This window comes from Schistocerca nitens, chromosome 3 (genome assembly GCF_023898315.1).
Source record: "Schistocerca nitens isolate TAMUIC-IGC-003100 chromosome 3, iqSchNite1.1, whole genome shotgun sequence".
Taxonomy (NCBI): Eukaryota; Metazoa; Arthropoda; class Insecta; order Orthoptera; family Acrididae; genus Schistocerca; species Schistocerca nitens.
Window position 1 is genome coordinate 483,116,266 of NC_064616.1, and position 15,226 is coordinate 483,131,491.

The 15,226-nt window shown below is 41.2% G+C and overlaps 1 protein-coding gene across 5 annotated transcripts in view; it reads left to right on the top strand.

Annotated features, from left to right (window-relative positions):
- LOC126248410 (synapse-associated protein 1) overlaps positions 1 to 15,226 on the top strand; it is a 339,042-nt gene that overhangs the window by 300,490 nt on the left and 23,326 nt on the right. For all 5 annotated transcript variants that reach the window (XM_049949366.1, XM_049949367.1, XM_049949370.1 and 2 more), the window contains exon 7: positions 14,663 to 14,802. In XM_049949366.1, the coding sequence (XP_049805323.1) occupies positions 14,663 to 14,802 (140 nt within the window). The remainder of the gene's footprint in view (positions 1 to 14,662; positions 14,803 to 15,226) is intronic.

A 15,226-nucleotide genomic window follows, 5' to 3' on the forward strand; every position in this document is an offset into this window, starting at 1 on the left:
GAGGAGTGGAATCACAGGTGACAAGTGTTTGCCTCTCCCTCTCCCTCCCCCTCCCCCCCCTCCTTCCCCCCCCCCCCTGTCTGATTGAAATTTCATGTGTTGATACATCTGTCGAACTTACACAAAATTCTTTTGGAACTTTTGTGTACTTTGACTCAGTGACTTTATACTGTTGCTAATTGCAAAGTGGTTCCAACACCCATTTCTTTCATTAATGGCACTACTATTTAACCTGTTATGTAAGACACGATGACAAAATTGTCAGAAAGGAACCTGGGGAAAATTACACTGAAGTGAAGCATGGAATGTTCATTTCTTTATGGTACACATTTTCTGTAGATCTGATGTGTGAGAAAGTCATGCAGATGCAGAATAAATCAATCCATAAAACATGAATATCCATACATAGAATATCAGCAATAATAAGATCAATTACGGTAACTATGTAATAGTAGTAATAAATTGCAGGAGTGGTGTGTTCAACATAACTTTTCCATTACAGATTTTGATTGAAATACATATTTTCACAGTAGGTTACAAGTACAGTTGATGTCGTAATAGCCTAAAGATCATATGAAATAAAGGAAAACAAAATTAAAAAAAAGTAGAATGTTTTGTGAAATTGTTTGTCTAAAAGTATGAAATAAAGCAGACTGGAAAAGCATTTGACACACATTCGGATGATGATCGGAATGACACAGCAATGATGGCAACAGCACTTATAAGCGTGATATTACTTCTTGTAGCACACACCTTCTCTTTGTTGATATTTGAAAAATTCTCTATAGAAAAATTTTTAAGGGCGACAAATTGTTGGAATTATTTACACATTTGGGCACAGATAATACACTCCTGGAAATGGAAAAAAGAACACATTGACACCGGTGTGTCAGACCCACCATACTTGCTCCGGACACTGCGAGAGGGCTGTACAAGCAATGATCACACACACGGCACAGCGGACACACCAGGAACCGCGGTGTTGGCCGTCGAATGGCGCTAGCTGCGCAGCATTTGTGCACCGCCGCCGTCAGTGTCAGCCAGTTTGCCGTGGCATACGGAGCTCCATCGCAGTCTTTAACACTGGTAGCATGCCGCGACAGCGTGGACGTGAACCGTATGTGCAGTTGACGGACTTTGAGCGAGGGCGTATAGTGGGCATGCGGGAGGCCGGGTGGACGTACCGCCGAATTGCTCAACACGTGGGGCGTGAGGTCTCCACAGTACATCGATGTTGTCGCCAGTGGTCGGCGGAAGGTGCACGTGCCCGTCGACCTGGGACCGGACCGCAGCGACGCACGGATGCACGCCAAGACCGTAGGATCCTACGCAGTGCCGTAGGGGACCGCACCGCCACTTCCCAGCAAATTAGGGACACTGTTGCTCCTGGGGTATCGGCGAGGACCATTCGCAACCGTCTCCATGAAGCTGGGCTACGGTCCCGCACACCGTTAGGCCGTCTTCCGCTCACGCCCCAACATCGTGCAGCCCGCCTCCAGTGGTGTCGCGACAGGCGTGAATGGAGGGACGAATGGAGACGTGTCGTCTTCAGCGATGAGAGTCGCTTCTGCCTTGGTGCCAATGATGGTCGTATGCGTGTTTGGCGCCGTGCAGGTGAGCGCCACAATCAGGACTGCATACGACCGAGGCACACAGGGCCAACACCCGGCATCATGGTGTGGGGAGCGATCTCCTACACTGGCCGTACACCACTGGTGATCGTCGAGGGGACAATGAATAGTGCACGGTACATCCAAACCGTCATCGAACCCATCGTTCTACCATTCCTAGACCGGCAAGGGAACTTGCTGTTCCAACAGGACAATGCACGTCCGCATGTATCCCGTGCCACCCAACGTGCTCTAGAAGGTGTAAGTCAACTACCCTGGCCAGCAAGATCTCCGGATCTGTCCCCCATTGAGCATGTTTGGGACTGGATGAAGCGTCGTCTCACGCGGTCTGCACGTCCAGCACGAACGCTGGTCCAACTGAGGCGCCAGGTGGAAATGGCATGGCAAGCCGTTCCACAGGACTACATCCAGCATCTCTACGATCGTCTCCATGGGAGAATAGCAGCCTGCATTGCTGCGAAAGGTGGATATACACTGTACTAGTGCCGACATTGTGCATGCTCTGCTGCCTGTGTCTATGTGCCTGTGGTTCTGTCAGTGTGATCATGTGATGTATCTGACCCCAGGAATGTGTCAATAAAGTTTCCCCTTCCTGGGACAATGAATTCACGGTGTTCTTATTTCAATTTCCAGGAGTGTAGAAATATGTCAAGGCCACACAACAGCAACTGCACTATCTACATGATCCATCAGACAAGTATCCTGTAATACTGTTTAATATTCCAAGATTATAAGTTAAAAATTAAATTCTAAATTGGCATCTATCTTGCTGTGCAAGATTTTGAAAATAATTTGAAGATGTGTCAAATGTTTCTCTAATCTGTATTATTTCTTACTTTTAGGCAAATGATTTCACAAAACATTTAATATCTTTTTCTCAATTTTTTAAAATTTTATTTGTATTTTGAATTTTTGTTCAGAAAATGTAAAGTACAACATAATTAAGTACTGACCGAGGAAAAGCAGAGACATTCCAGTTTGTGCTATGATTTGATATTTATTTTATTTTCCCGGCATGAAACAAAGAAATCCATGGTTTCTAATGTCATAAGTAGAATTCTGCCATCTTCTTCAGTTCCTGAGATGCTCGACCTTTATGTTCACTGTTGTCATCGTCTCAGAACAATTGGATAGTAGTCTCAGGAAGTCCTGTAACTGTAAAGTGCTGCTCTGCGTCAAACAGTGGAAAGCCTCTCAAATGTGCATACTCATAGACAACTACTGATGAGGAGCAGCCATGCAACATTTGACCTTCATCAGTATCATCCAAAATGGACAAAAAGAGTCCCAAGGTGGAAATCTGGTTAACATCATATACACTTAACGAGTAACAAATATTCATCTCCCCAAGCAGACTGCGCCTGAAGGAGACAAAGTTAGCCCTTGCAACTTAAGAGGAGCTGTTGCCCAGCTCATTGTCAAAGATAACTGAAACTGCTGCATTTTTGTGTAGAATTTCCCGCTCTAATCAACAGCTATCTGTTGAATGGTGTTAAGATGTTGATTATTAGTTGAAATGAGGGAATGATTGTCTAAGCAAAAGAGAACTGGCAGTGGTTATTGACCTTTGTGAAGCTGAAACTTGATGGATCCAATTAATCTCAACAATTTCACCCAATACCAGTTGATAAGACCAGTGCTATCAGGCATGTATATCCTCAACATAAGCCTATAGTTAGTCACTAATGATGGTGGTAGAGTTAAGGCTTGTTCTGCACTCCTACGTCACGTATGTTCTGACAGCCAGTGAGCGTTCAGAGTGCTCTGCTGTGAACACTGTAGCTAGTGCGAGCACTAAATGTGATCGTAGCAAGTTGTTAAGTGAATTCCGTTTCCATTTGTTGTGAGCTGTCATCGCTAATAGTGGTAGTAAGTGATAAATTCTGCATTAGTAAGCGAGAGATGTAATTTGCAGTATGTATTCTTTCTACAAGCAGAAAGAATGCGCCCACCCCAACTGCCACTTGAATTGTCAATAATGCAAGCTTTGACCATGACTCGACACGTGCAAACCGCCATTGTTCGTGGATTGGACTATACTGCCGACTCCAATATTAATTTCATCAGCAAGTCTACCACAGTCATTGATGTTTAGTTTACTATGCTTTTTCAATGCTGGCTTTCTTGTGTCCCCTTACATTCCGGAGTATATACCAATTGCGCAAATTTTATTAACTGTTGCAGCCGGTTCTGCAGGTAGTGTTTTGTGCATTTATTGGATGAATCTGAAGTAACTGCTTCTCCTGGTCCCTGACCTTAAATCCTTGGGATATATTCTGCTGTAGAGGACACTTATGTCATCAGAAGTGAACTTGGCTTCACAAAGTTGATAGATCAATTCAGTGAACACATTATCGTGCTGTCGCTTACTCTGACGGAGTCCCATGAAACTGAAGGGGTGCTGCAGATTAAATCGTGCTGTCGCTTACTCTGACGGAGTCCCATGAAACTGAAGAGGTGCTGCAGATTAAAAATATGGTCGTGAGACTGACCTTAGCCATTCTTATTTGTGAACAGTGCTCAAGAATATGTCCTACCTACCCGAGAGATGCAGCTTACGATTACAAAGCATCACAGTTGCCTCTTGTGTTTACATTTATTGGCTGTTCAGAATGTTGGTGTCATCAAACAAAGAGATGACTTTTTGCCCCTTCCTTTTCACAGAGCTGTTTCTACAGTTGGTAGAATATTTTTGCTGATAATGTCTCTCAGCTGTGGCAATGTATTTCAAAATATAAATGACAGTACAAGTCCTAGAACCAACTGGTTGAATGTTTATATTGGCTTGCCTTAGCTTGATAATGTGAAGATTATAGTAATTGACCCTTGACGTCAGAAAAATCCTCATCTAGCGCAGTATGTGGGCATGCACGAAACCTTTCATGTGAAATTCAAAATGGATAAAGTAATCAGTGACATGTCTTTTCAATATATTTGTCTTCAAAATTACATTGCATATTTGATAAAGCAATGATATAAATTAGCATGTCAGATTAGCCAGAAATTTGAGTAACTACGCCATCCTCTCTTGGGATGACATTGTCGTGGTTGGAGTGCTGTCAAGAATGCACAGATTGCTGATAACTTAATGCCAGAAAGGGTCATTAGAGCCGAGAATATGGAATCGGAAAAAGATCTTAACTGGTTGACCATTCCGACGAGATCACTTGATGGGCTGGTCCAGTAACGTGAACAACAATGCATATTACAAAAATATGAGTTCAGATCTGTCAGCTTCGCCATGTTTAATATTCCAGAGCGTAGGGTGCTTAAATTATTCACATCATTGATATTTTCATTTGCACACTCTTACTCAACTCCTCTGGGAGGATAAAGACTGATGACCTTGCTGTTTGGTCCCCTCCCCCAAATCAACCAACTAATCTGTGAGCATTAAAAAAAAAGATAATCACTGAGCCAGAATCTTTTATTCGCCACCTGTAACATGCTGCTGGAAATACTTACAGGTCGTTACAGATATCTTCCAAATATATTTGATGTAATGGACAGCAGGTTTTTCCAGCTTTATGTTTGTGACAAACTATCTACTTTCTCATCCCCCCCCCCCCCCCCCTCTTTCCCCACCCTGAACACTCAATGACTGGTGGCTGAAATTCTTTATTCGCCAGCAGAACATGTTTTTCAATCGCTGTTCTGCCTTCGTCAGAATCGAATATTCAGAAACTGTTCCAGTTTCGGCAGTGTGAAGCAACATCTCTTTGAACTTCAACTGGAGTGTTGTGCACAAAGGTGGAAAAAGCATTTGTTTTTCAGTTCATGATTCAGTGAAGCTCTTTTTCTTTCTTCTTCTTCTTTTTCTTCTCCTCCTCCTCCTCCTCCTCCTCCTCCTTTTTTTTCTGAGATGCCTGAGTATAACTATCAGTAAGCCATGATGATTGATGATTGCAGTTGCAAGGAGATAATGTCAAACGATAACCAGCAGGAATTAAAGTTTGCCAGCCAATGTAGTAATTGCAGGCTATGACTGTGATGCAAAACCATAGTCGTGTTTTCACCAGGCATTATTAGATAGTCACTAAAATGTTCATGACTAACTGAATCCCATCCATTACTAGTATATAAGTCTTCAGACCAAGCGGTATTGTCCAATCTCAAACCCTGCTTTGTTACTTAACTACTGTTCAAGCAGTTGATCAACATTACTTCTCTGCTAAGACTAGAAACAGAGAGAACAGCTTGAATAATTGTTATAGTGTTGATGTAACCTATTTATTTCATTTGTCATAAGCATAATGTGACCCAATTTCTGTCACTTGTTTCTGCGAATAGCGTATGCACTTGACAAAATTGTGCATTTCACCATGAGATTATGGGCTTCAAGCTTGCTTCCCAAACAGCAACAGCCACAACAGCGGTTAAAGTTACCACCCTGAAGGTAATGCCTCAAATTTGCCTGATTTGTGGAAGTTTGAAGATAGGAGTAGCTGTCTCTTTTACTCCTACTCTCGTAAAATGCATTCCTAATACAGTGCTTGATGTCTTTTCTGTTTTTTACATGTCCTTTGATGGCTGCTTTGAAGCCAATGTTTCATGGAAATGCGAATCATTTGCAGAGCTAGCCAATTTTTCAAAATTTATGTTGACTTACAGGTGTTTGTGCTTCTTAAGGTAATTAAAAACCAGCTTGCATGATTTGTAGTCAAATGTCAAAATTCATCTGTGTATTAATCAAAGGCAATGACGATATTTATAAGATTGCTTGGCAGATGTTCCTATACTTCCTCCATGATTTGTCGGAAACAACAAATGACCTCTTTGTCCTTTCTGTTAATTAATTGAAGTTACTTTTGGATGTTTATAAATGTGTGGAATAACACAAGATAACACTTCTCTGCAAAAGACAAGCCAATGAAGAGAGACGCCACTTCTTACAATTCCTTTATGTTGCACCTTGTGTGAGAAAAGTTGCAGTGCCCGGTCAGTTAGTGATAGCATCTTGTGAACAGTTCTCTATCATCAGAAACCCTTGTGTTATCTCCACACCATGTGGAAAGATGTAGAAAATATTGGCGATCGCAAACACAGCAAGAGTCGGTTGGCGAAAGTGTCTATGTCTGCAAGAAATTTTCTCACTACTTTCATGTAATTCTGTGCTCCTTGATCATTTTCACCATTCTCTGTCTTCTCATGTGTTTCGCTGCCTTCATTGTTTCTGGATGATCTTTCACATTTACCGGGCATCTTTTGTATTCAGCTGTGCTTGCTCACCTCAGGTGATACTAGAGACATTCTGTAGTCGAGTTAACGTGAGAAGATTCCCGACAACTAGCAGTGCCGTTGCCAGCTTTCAACTGTGAGGTGCCAATGGCTGCAAGAGGAACAGCAATCTTCTTCAGAGATGCAACAACACTGAGGTGTTATCAAAGAGATGTTTACATAATTGGTCTCCTAGCCTCTTTTGCTTTCAAAAGTCTTGAATTTAGGTTTGAAAGAAGCCATTTTGTCAGTTGAATATTGCACCAATGCAAAATTTTGTATGCAAAACAGCTAGGCCCTAAAGAGAGAAATTTTCTGATGCTTCACTTGCAAAGGTAGCAGTAGCTATTTGTGAAACATTTCAGATTTCCCGCAAATCACCAATTAGGCTTTTCTTAATTATATTTTTCTAACAATTAAACCCTGTTTTGCAATGTTGGCATCAGGCTGGTCAATTTGATATTCAATATATGTATTTCCCTCTCTTTCTTCAGCTATGAAAATTCGGATGAAAACATAGTGTGTAATTTCATAGTGTGTCTTGTTTTTGTTACTTAAACATTTGACTGATAAGGGTATGGTTAACAGGAGTTCGGATCATGTGTGCAACAGAAGAGCTGCACATAAACTGTTTCCTTATTACAGAAGAACAATTTTTCAGTAGAATAAAATGATGTTTCAAGCAGGTATTTTTTCCACCCCATCAACCTCAGATGAGGACAAACTCACTAGCTCTTGTGCATCGAAAGATGTAGGTTTGCAAGGGGTCCTGGTGGCACCAGAAGCACTGCAGCTTTTGCCACAGTTGCTCCACTGCCACTTCAGCATAGGGCATCATCATAAAGATGATGCCTTGTCTGGATAATGACTAATCTCCCTTATGTCCACACAAGCACTGTTGCAATTCATTTCCTGCTATATTCTGAATTAGCCAGTCAACAGGAAAAGTGCAAGCAGACCACAGCAACAAGGGAGATTGAACTGCTTGTCTGTGGCACTGCAAAAGTCCGAAATCTACACTGCTAAAACAAAGAAATACACAAAATATAAATAAGAAAAATAAAACAAGTCCTAGTCTCTATCTGATAGTGTTGTATGTGAGGCTGTAGAGTTGTTGCATAAGTTTGTAGCATTTTTTCTGTAATTTTGATAAACGCAACAGATACACATAACTGAGACTTCACTCATCAATAATATATTCTCCCTCACTATTTAAAACAGTGTAACTTTTCGATTCTGCGACTGTAGAATCATGTGATTTTGAAGCAAAGAAGTCGTGGGGCCATGTTTGGAGTGTTTTTTCATCCTGAAAGGAAGTTCCTTCAAGGTTGTTGGAAAGAGAGTGGAAAAGGTGGAAATCTGAGGGTGCAAGATAAGGTGAACAAGTTGGGTGTGGTCAGTCTAGTAGAATGCAGGCATTATCATGGAGTAGAATCACTTCATGCAGTCTTTCTGGGTGGTGTTCTTGGAATGGGTCTGCAAGACATCTCAGATGTTGAAAATAAATGTCAACAGTGATAGCTACACCTCTGAGAAACAATTTGTAGTACACCACACAATCGTTGTTCCACCAGCTGCATAAAATTATCTTTTGTGGAAGAAGCAGATCTTTGCAAGGGGAGTTGCTGCTTTGTTTCGACTTAACCAATCCTTCCTTTTCCTTATGTTAGCATAGGCACACAATTTCTCATCACCATTGACTATACAGGATAGGAATGGTTCATGTTCTTCACGAGCTAATTGGCGATGAGTAAGTAAAGGTGCGCATATGGCCATCCACTGATGTTTGTGATTTTGGCTTAGAGCATGTGGTACCCATAGACCTAATTTTTGAGCCTTACCCATTGTGTGCAAATGTCACACAGTGGTAGAAGGATTACATTTCATCACATCTGCCAGTTCTTGATTCCATTGATATGATCATTGTGGATTAATGCGTTCATATGGTATTCGTCTAAACCTGAAGGTCTTTCTGCACGTGGAAAGTCAATAACATCAAAATGATCCACCTTAAGGGGACTACACCCTGCCTATCTAACCCATGTTAATTTAGGCAAGTATTTGACCCATTTCTGAAGAAACTATTTGATGCAGGGCCTTAATGTTTTTACTGTATGTTACATGATTCTAATAGAGTCAACTGTACTAAAATCTACCTTATCCATGTTATAGTTTTTAAGAAATACTTTTTTAAATTTATTAACAAAAAATATTAAGTTTTTTCTGCAGAAAATATTTTTTTTGTGAACTTCCTAGTGGGGGAATATTAATGAATGTAGTACCAGAGGTGGCTTTTTATGTTATGCAGAGTCTGAAAATTTCATTCATTTTTCTATGATAGTTTCTGATATAATGGGCCGTATGTTCTGAAAATTTTAGTTTGCGGGAAATTGACTGTAAAGAAAAAGCTTTTGAAATTTGTTACTTACAGTTAATTAAAACTGCCCTGCTGCATATGATGGCCCTTCTTTGGCCTCTAGCAGGTCTTCAAGCTTCTTTTTCACCCTACTAGATGTTTGTCTTGCTTTCTTGGCCATATTAGATGCAGACCTGTCTGCATCAGCTATCCTCATTTTATCCCAATGTTGCAGCCCAGTGATCATAGTTTCACCAGAATTAATTCCCAGATTTTTCAGTACCCAAATCTTTCCAATATTACCATAATTGAATGTAATAACAACATCATGAACTCCTGGTTCATCCTACAAATACAGTTTTAGGAAGGAGGTTTCAAATTATGCTGTTGAAATATTCATTTGGGTTCTGTGTCTGCCCATGCAGACATTTCCTTAGAAGGTCAGGATGAGCCAAGACTCTGTAAATACACTCCTGGAAATTGAAATAAGAACACCGTGAATTCATTGTCCCAGGAAGGGGAAACTTTATTGACACATTCCTGGGGTCAGATACATCACATGATCACACTGACAGAACCACAGGCACATAGACACAGGCAACAGAGCATGCACAATGTCAGCACTAGTACAGTGTATATCCACCTTTCGCAGCAATGCAGGCTGCTATTCTCCCATGGAGACGATCGTAGAGATGCTGGATGTAGTCCTGTGGAACGGCTTGCCATGCCATTTCCACCTGGCGCCTCAGTTGGACCAGCGTTCGTGCTGGACGTGCAGACCTAGTGAGACGACGCTTCATCCAGTCCCAAACATGCTCAATGGGGGACAGATCCGGAGATCTTGCTGGCCAGGGTAGTTGACTTACACCTTCTAGAGCACGTTGGGTGGCACGGGATACATGCGGACGTGCATTGTCCTGTTGGAACAGCAAGTTCCCTTGCCGGTCTAGGAATGGTAGAACGATGGGTTCGATGACGGTTTGGATGTACCGTGCACTATTCAGTGTCCCCTTGACGATCACCAGTGGTGTACGGCCAGTGTAGGAGATCGCTCCCCACACCATGATGCCGGGTGTTGGCCCTGTGTGCCTCGGTCGTATGCAGTCCTGATTGTGGCGCCCACCTGCACGGCGCCAAACACGCATACGACCATCATTGGCACCAAGGCAGAAGCGACTCTCATCGCTGAAGACGACACGTCTCCATTCGTCCCTCCATTCATGCCTGTCGCGACACCACTGGAGGCGGGCTGCACGATGTTGGGGCGTGAGCGGAAGACGGCCTAACGGTGTGCGGGACCGTAGCCCAGCTTCATGGAGACGGTTGCGAATGGTCCTCGCCGATACCCCAGGAGCAACAGTGTCCCTAATTTGCTGGGAAGTGGCGGTGCGGTCCCCTACAGCACTGCGTAGGAACCTACGGTCTTGGCGTGCATCCGTGCGTCGCTGCGGTCCGGTCCCAGGTCGACGGGCACGTGCACCTTCCGCCGACCACTGGCGACAACATTGATGTACTGTGGAGACCTCACGCCCCGGGTGTTGAGCAATTCGGCGGTACGTCCACCTGGCCTCCCGCATGCCCACTATACGCCCTCGCTCAAAGTCCGTCAACTGCACATACGGTTCACGTCCACGCTGTCGTGGCATGCTACCAGTGTTAAAGACTGCGATGGAGCTCCGTATGCCACGGCAAACTGGCTGACACTGACGACGGCGGTGCACAAATGCTGCGCAGCTAGCGCCATTAGACAGCCAACACCGCGGTTCCTGGTGTGTCCGCTGTGCCGTGCGTGTGATCATTGCTTGTACAGCCCTCTCGCAGTGTCCGGAGCAAGTATGGTGGGTCTGACACACCGGTGTCAATGTGTTCTTTTTTCCATTTCCAGGAATGTAGATTTAATTGGTGTGATTGCAGCAGGAAGAGAATGCTGGTGAGAATAAGATTCTCCAGTTGCCTGAGCCCTATTGTATTTGCACCATGAATTTTATCCTGATGGACACAACCCATGACATGACTTATCAGTACAGAACTTACGGAAGAATATGGCCCAAACATCTCTCTTCATTGCCTCCAGATTTTATTTATTTCTCTTAATTGCCTGCCCATAGTATACCTGCCAGTTTTCTATTTCAGTTTTAGTTAACTGACCCTGTCCGGTCAACAATTTTCCATCTTTTAATTTTTTTCCTTTCATTTCAACAGTTAGTTTTCTCAGCCTTGTTCCCAAACATTTTTGAACATGGCCTACACATTCTATTTTGCTAATAATGGCATCTCCATATGGCTTAGAGTTCACCACATTGTTGTCTGCCTTACTGTCACCATCACCCAAATATTTGGTGTACCATACATCTCTTGTTTCTACGGAGCAATGAAATATTTGTTGTACTCCATGAACTTCTATGCCATAACTTGTTCCTCTAAAATTAGCCACACAGTTGTGTTCTTTATGTTTATTGACTTTACAACATTTGCAATATTTAGACATTATCTCCACATCTAACACTTTACCAGTGTCTACACTCATGGCAGTCACTACTGCATTCAGAGAAGTATGTCCTCTTTTCTGCCAACTTCCATCAAGTGCAACTGCAGTACCCGAACATCCATCATTTTGTTCCACTGCTTCCCTAGCAGCCAGTTTCATGCTTTCCTCACTGATCTCACATACAGCTTTCTCTAATATTGCAGTCAGTTTTTCAAATTTATTTGGCGATTGATGTAAGTTCATCACTGAACAAAATGTTCTCCCTGCAGCCATGCCCTTGCCAATGGATCGTAAGGCATAAACTAATCTAGTATTGATTTCATAAGGGCCACTTACATCTGATTTTGAAGAACTCATAAATGAAATCACAGCTGAGCATTTAGTGCAAATTAAATCCAAAGCAATTGCTGGGCATTTTCTCCGACTGGCACTCTCAACAAATTTTTACACTTTGTGGCCCACCATACTGTCTACAGTGAACAAATTTAGAAATTACATCTGACAATGTTCTCGAATTTATAATAATGTTGCTGCACCCATTGTAACTTACAGTTAATTCGTTGTAACTCTCTTGAAATAGTGAGAGCTTCTTTGATGATGCACTTGTTGAAGAATTGCAATTAGAAACATCGTTGCCAGGTAACATAAGCTCTTGTTTCTAAACTTGTTTCCTCTAAATTGTCATCTCTTGAAAATGCCGTTACGTTTTGTCATCTTCAATAAACACAACAAAACACACGTAAGCAAGCACTGCAAACGTAAGTATAACAACTACTCTCAATCACACTTGAACAAAACTAACCGAGTGTTTCAAAGCATGTTGTTTACAAACAGCAGAAACAAAAGAATACTGACCATTGCATTCCAAGGATAGCAACACACTTGGGAGTAAAAAAAAAATCCCTAACATGCAATGTAGAGGATATAAAGATCTAAAATACATGCAGAAAAGTGGGTGACAGAAAAGTGAGCGTGGCACATAAACACACATGGTAGGGAAATGCTCTTTAAATGCTCGGGGGAAAAAAGAAAAAAATTCAGCAAAATCCTTTTCACAGTCCTTAAATAAAACCTTAATATATCGAAAGATGGTGAAAATCGAAAATAGGTTTTTTTCAACCTGAACCGTTGTGTGGTCCCCTTAATCAAGAAAACCATTTTCTTGCTGTGCTCTGTCCAGTGGTATTATACCCATACATGGCATAAATGTTTTTGGATGCCCTTTTCATTGACCTCAAACAGAAGAATATGTTGGAAACATTCAGATTTCTCCATTTGATACTCAATTTTGTTGGGTTCACAGGTCCACTCACTATCTCGCAAATGTCAGCATGACAGTACGTAAATTTGGATAGCAACAGTGAACTGCAAATAAAAATGACAATTGATAAAAAACATAACAACAGGAAAATGAACATGCATACAAAAAACACTATGAACTTCTGCACCAACCTAATACCAAACAGTGTGACAAAAATGAAAAGTACAGGCTGCTGTATGAGCAGTGGCCCACTGCACCCAACTGCACATCACACAGGCACAACCAAAACTGGAGGAATGTGGAAGCCTTCTTAGAAAACCAATAAGAGTATCATTTTTTCCTTGGCCTTCATATTTTTGTTATGGTTGAATAAGTATGTGGATACGATTGTCCAGCAACTTTCCCATTCTGGCACTGTAACAATTTCTGTCAATTTGTGTACCCACATATGAACTCTGTGGTTAATATCTAGGGCTTTTTGATTCCTCAAGCTTTAAAGCGTCTATATGCAGCACATAGGTAGTTAACACCATACAGAAGTTCTAAGAGATCACATATAGTTATGTAAATTTAATTATTTTTGTGTTGTTGTAAACCTCTTCATAGTACATTGGTGTTGCAATTTTCTATAATATTAGTGTAGCTGCAGTCTAGACTGTGTGTGTTAGGAAAAGTAGGGCAAAGCTGGGTACCTTAAATTCTAATTTATCTGAAATATTTTCAGTAATCACAGTGTTTGTAAGTTAAGGTTATTCATATCTCTTTTATATTCAGCATTATCGTAATCTGGTTTCAGCATAAAAATAAACTGTGTTTCCAACAATCTAAAAACGTTTTCGGCCGATTTACTTCAAGCAGTGATGTGATAAACATTTGAACAGGCTACATCATCAAAGTTGCTTCTTACCACTGAGGGAACTGCAACTAATGAGTGCCTATCCTGATTCTGTGGACATCATTTTTGAGACACACACACCAGAATTACCAGAATTTACCAATGTTTCATTTACTTTCCTCAGGTCCCGAAGGAAAGCCTTTGTGGCTATCATAAAATAAGTTTTTCTTTTTAGAGTGTATGAAGTTTTGTGTAGGTAGTATGTAGTTAAACATGATCATCTTTCTATAAAAGATGGCATGAATTTTTATACTGCTGTTATATCAGTGTAGCTATTTCTTTTTCTGACGTATAAAAAAAGTTGTGTGTGGTGATATTGCATCAACACTGTAATCATTTAATCTATTCCCTACTAGTGGAAATGTTGGTATCATGTAGATACTTTCGTTGTATTGTTTCTTGATTCCTTTATTGCCACTCTTAACGAAATCCAGTGATGGTTGTTGTTAATTTTGGGTACCAGTTATTTTGGTAAGCAGATGGGAAAAGGAAAGCACTTAAAACATTTTGATGTATTGTCAGTTCATTTGGTGAATGCAACTTCCAGTGGAAGCAAAGTCACAAGGTGCAAGTTTCATTTTGTTGTAGTTACTGGGAATGGTGCGATGTTTGTCTGCCTGTAAGTCACAGTCAAGACTGAGGGTGTCATTGTGGAAAGTCAGCAAATATTAACAGCTGTTTGAAAAGGGAGGGCAAAAATTTCATTGATAATGCTGTACTTAAAAGCAATCATTTACAGCCCTTTTCTTTAAAAAATTGTGTGTTTCTTTTCTATCTTTTCTTTTACCAACTAAAAGGATGGTTATCATTTTAGGATAAGTGAAGAAAACTTCTGGCGGAACTACTTCTATCGTGTGAGCCTTATCCGTCAGGCTAATGAGTTGTCATCAATGGTCCAGGAACAGGGTGAGAATGCTTCAAAGCCTGGCAGTGTTGACGTTGCTGAACCAACTGGTACGTGAATGTTCTGCATTCCACTTTTATTTTAATGTGAATGGATCTTAATAGCCGAAGTTACAGTGCTTTGTTTACAATTGTAAGTGTTGTTGTTGGATACCAAGTTCTAACAGATAATGAAAGCTTAGGTGTTAGAAAATGAAGCAGTTGCTTTCTTTGTTGAATTGAAGTATTTTGTAATGGTGGTAGTTGAACTGCTACGATGTTAAAAGTATTTTGCTAAAAGAGAGATGCATGCAGTGAAATGGCATAGAATTTCCTAATTTCATTGTTATTCATTGAAAGTGTGAATTATTTCTGACAACTTCGCACTTTCTTTTACTATCAGACATTAAAAATAGATTTGGCAATACCTTGAAAATATTATGCATTAATTGTAGATGTAGATGAAACCTACATAGATTATTTGTCCTATTTTTGT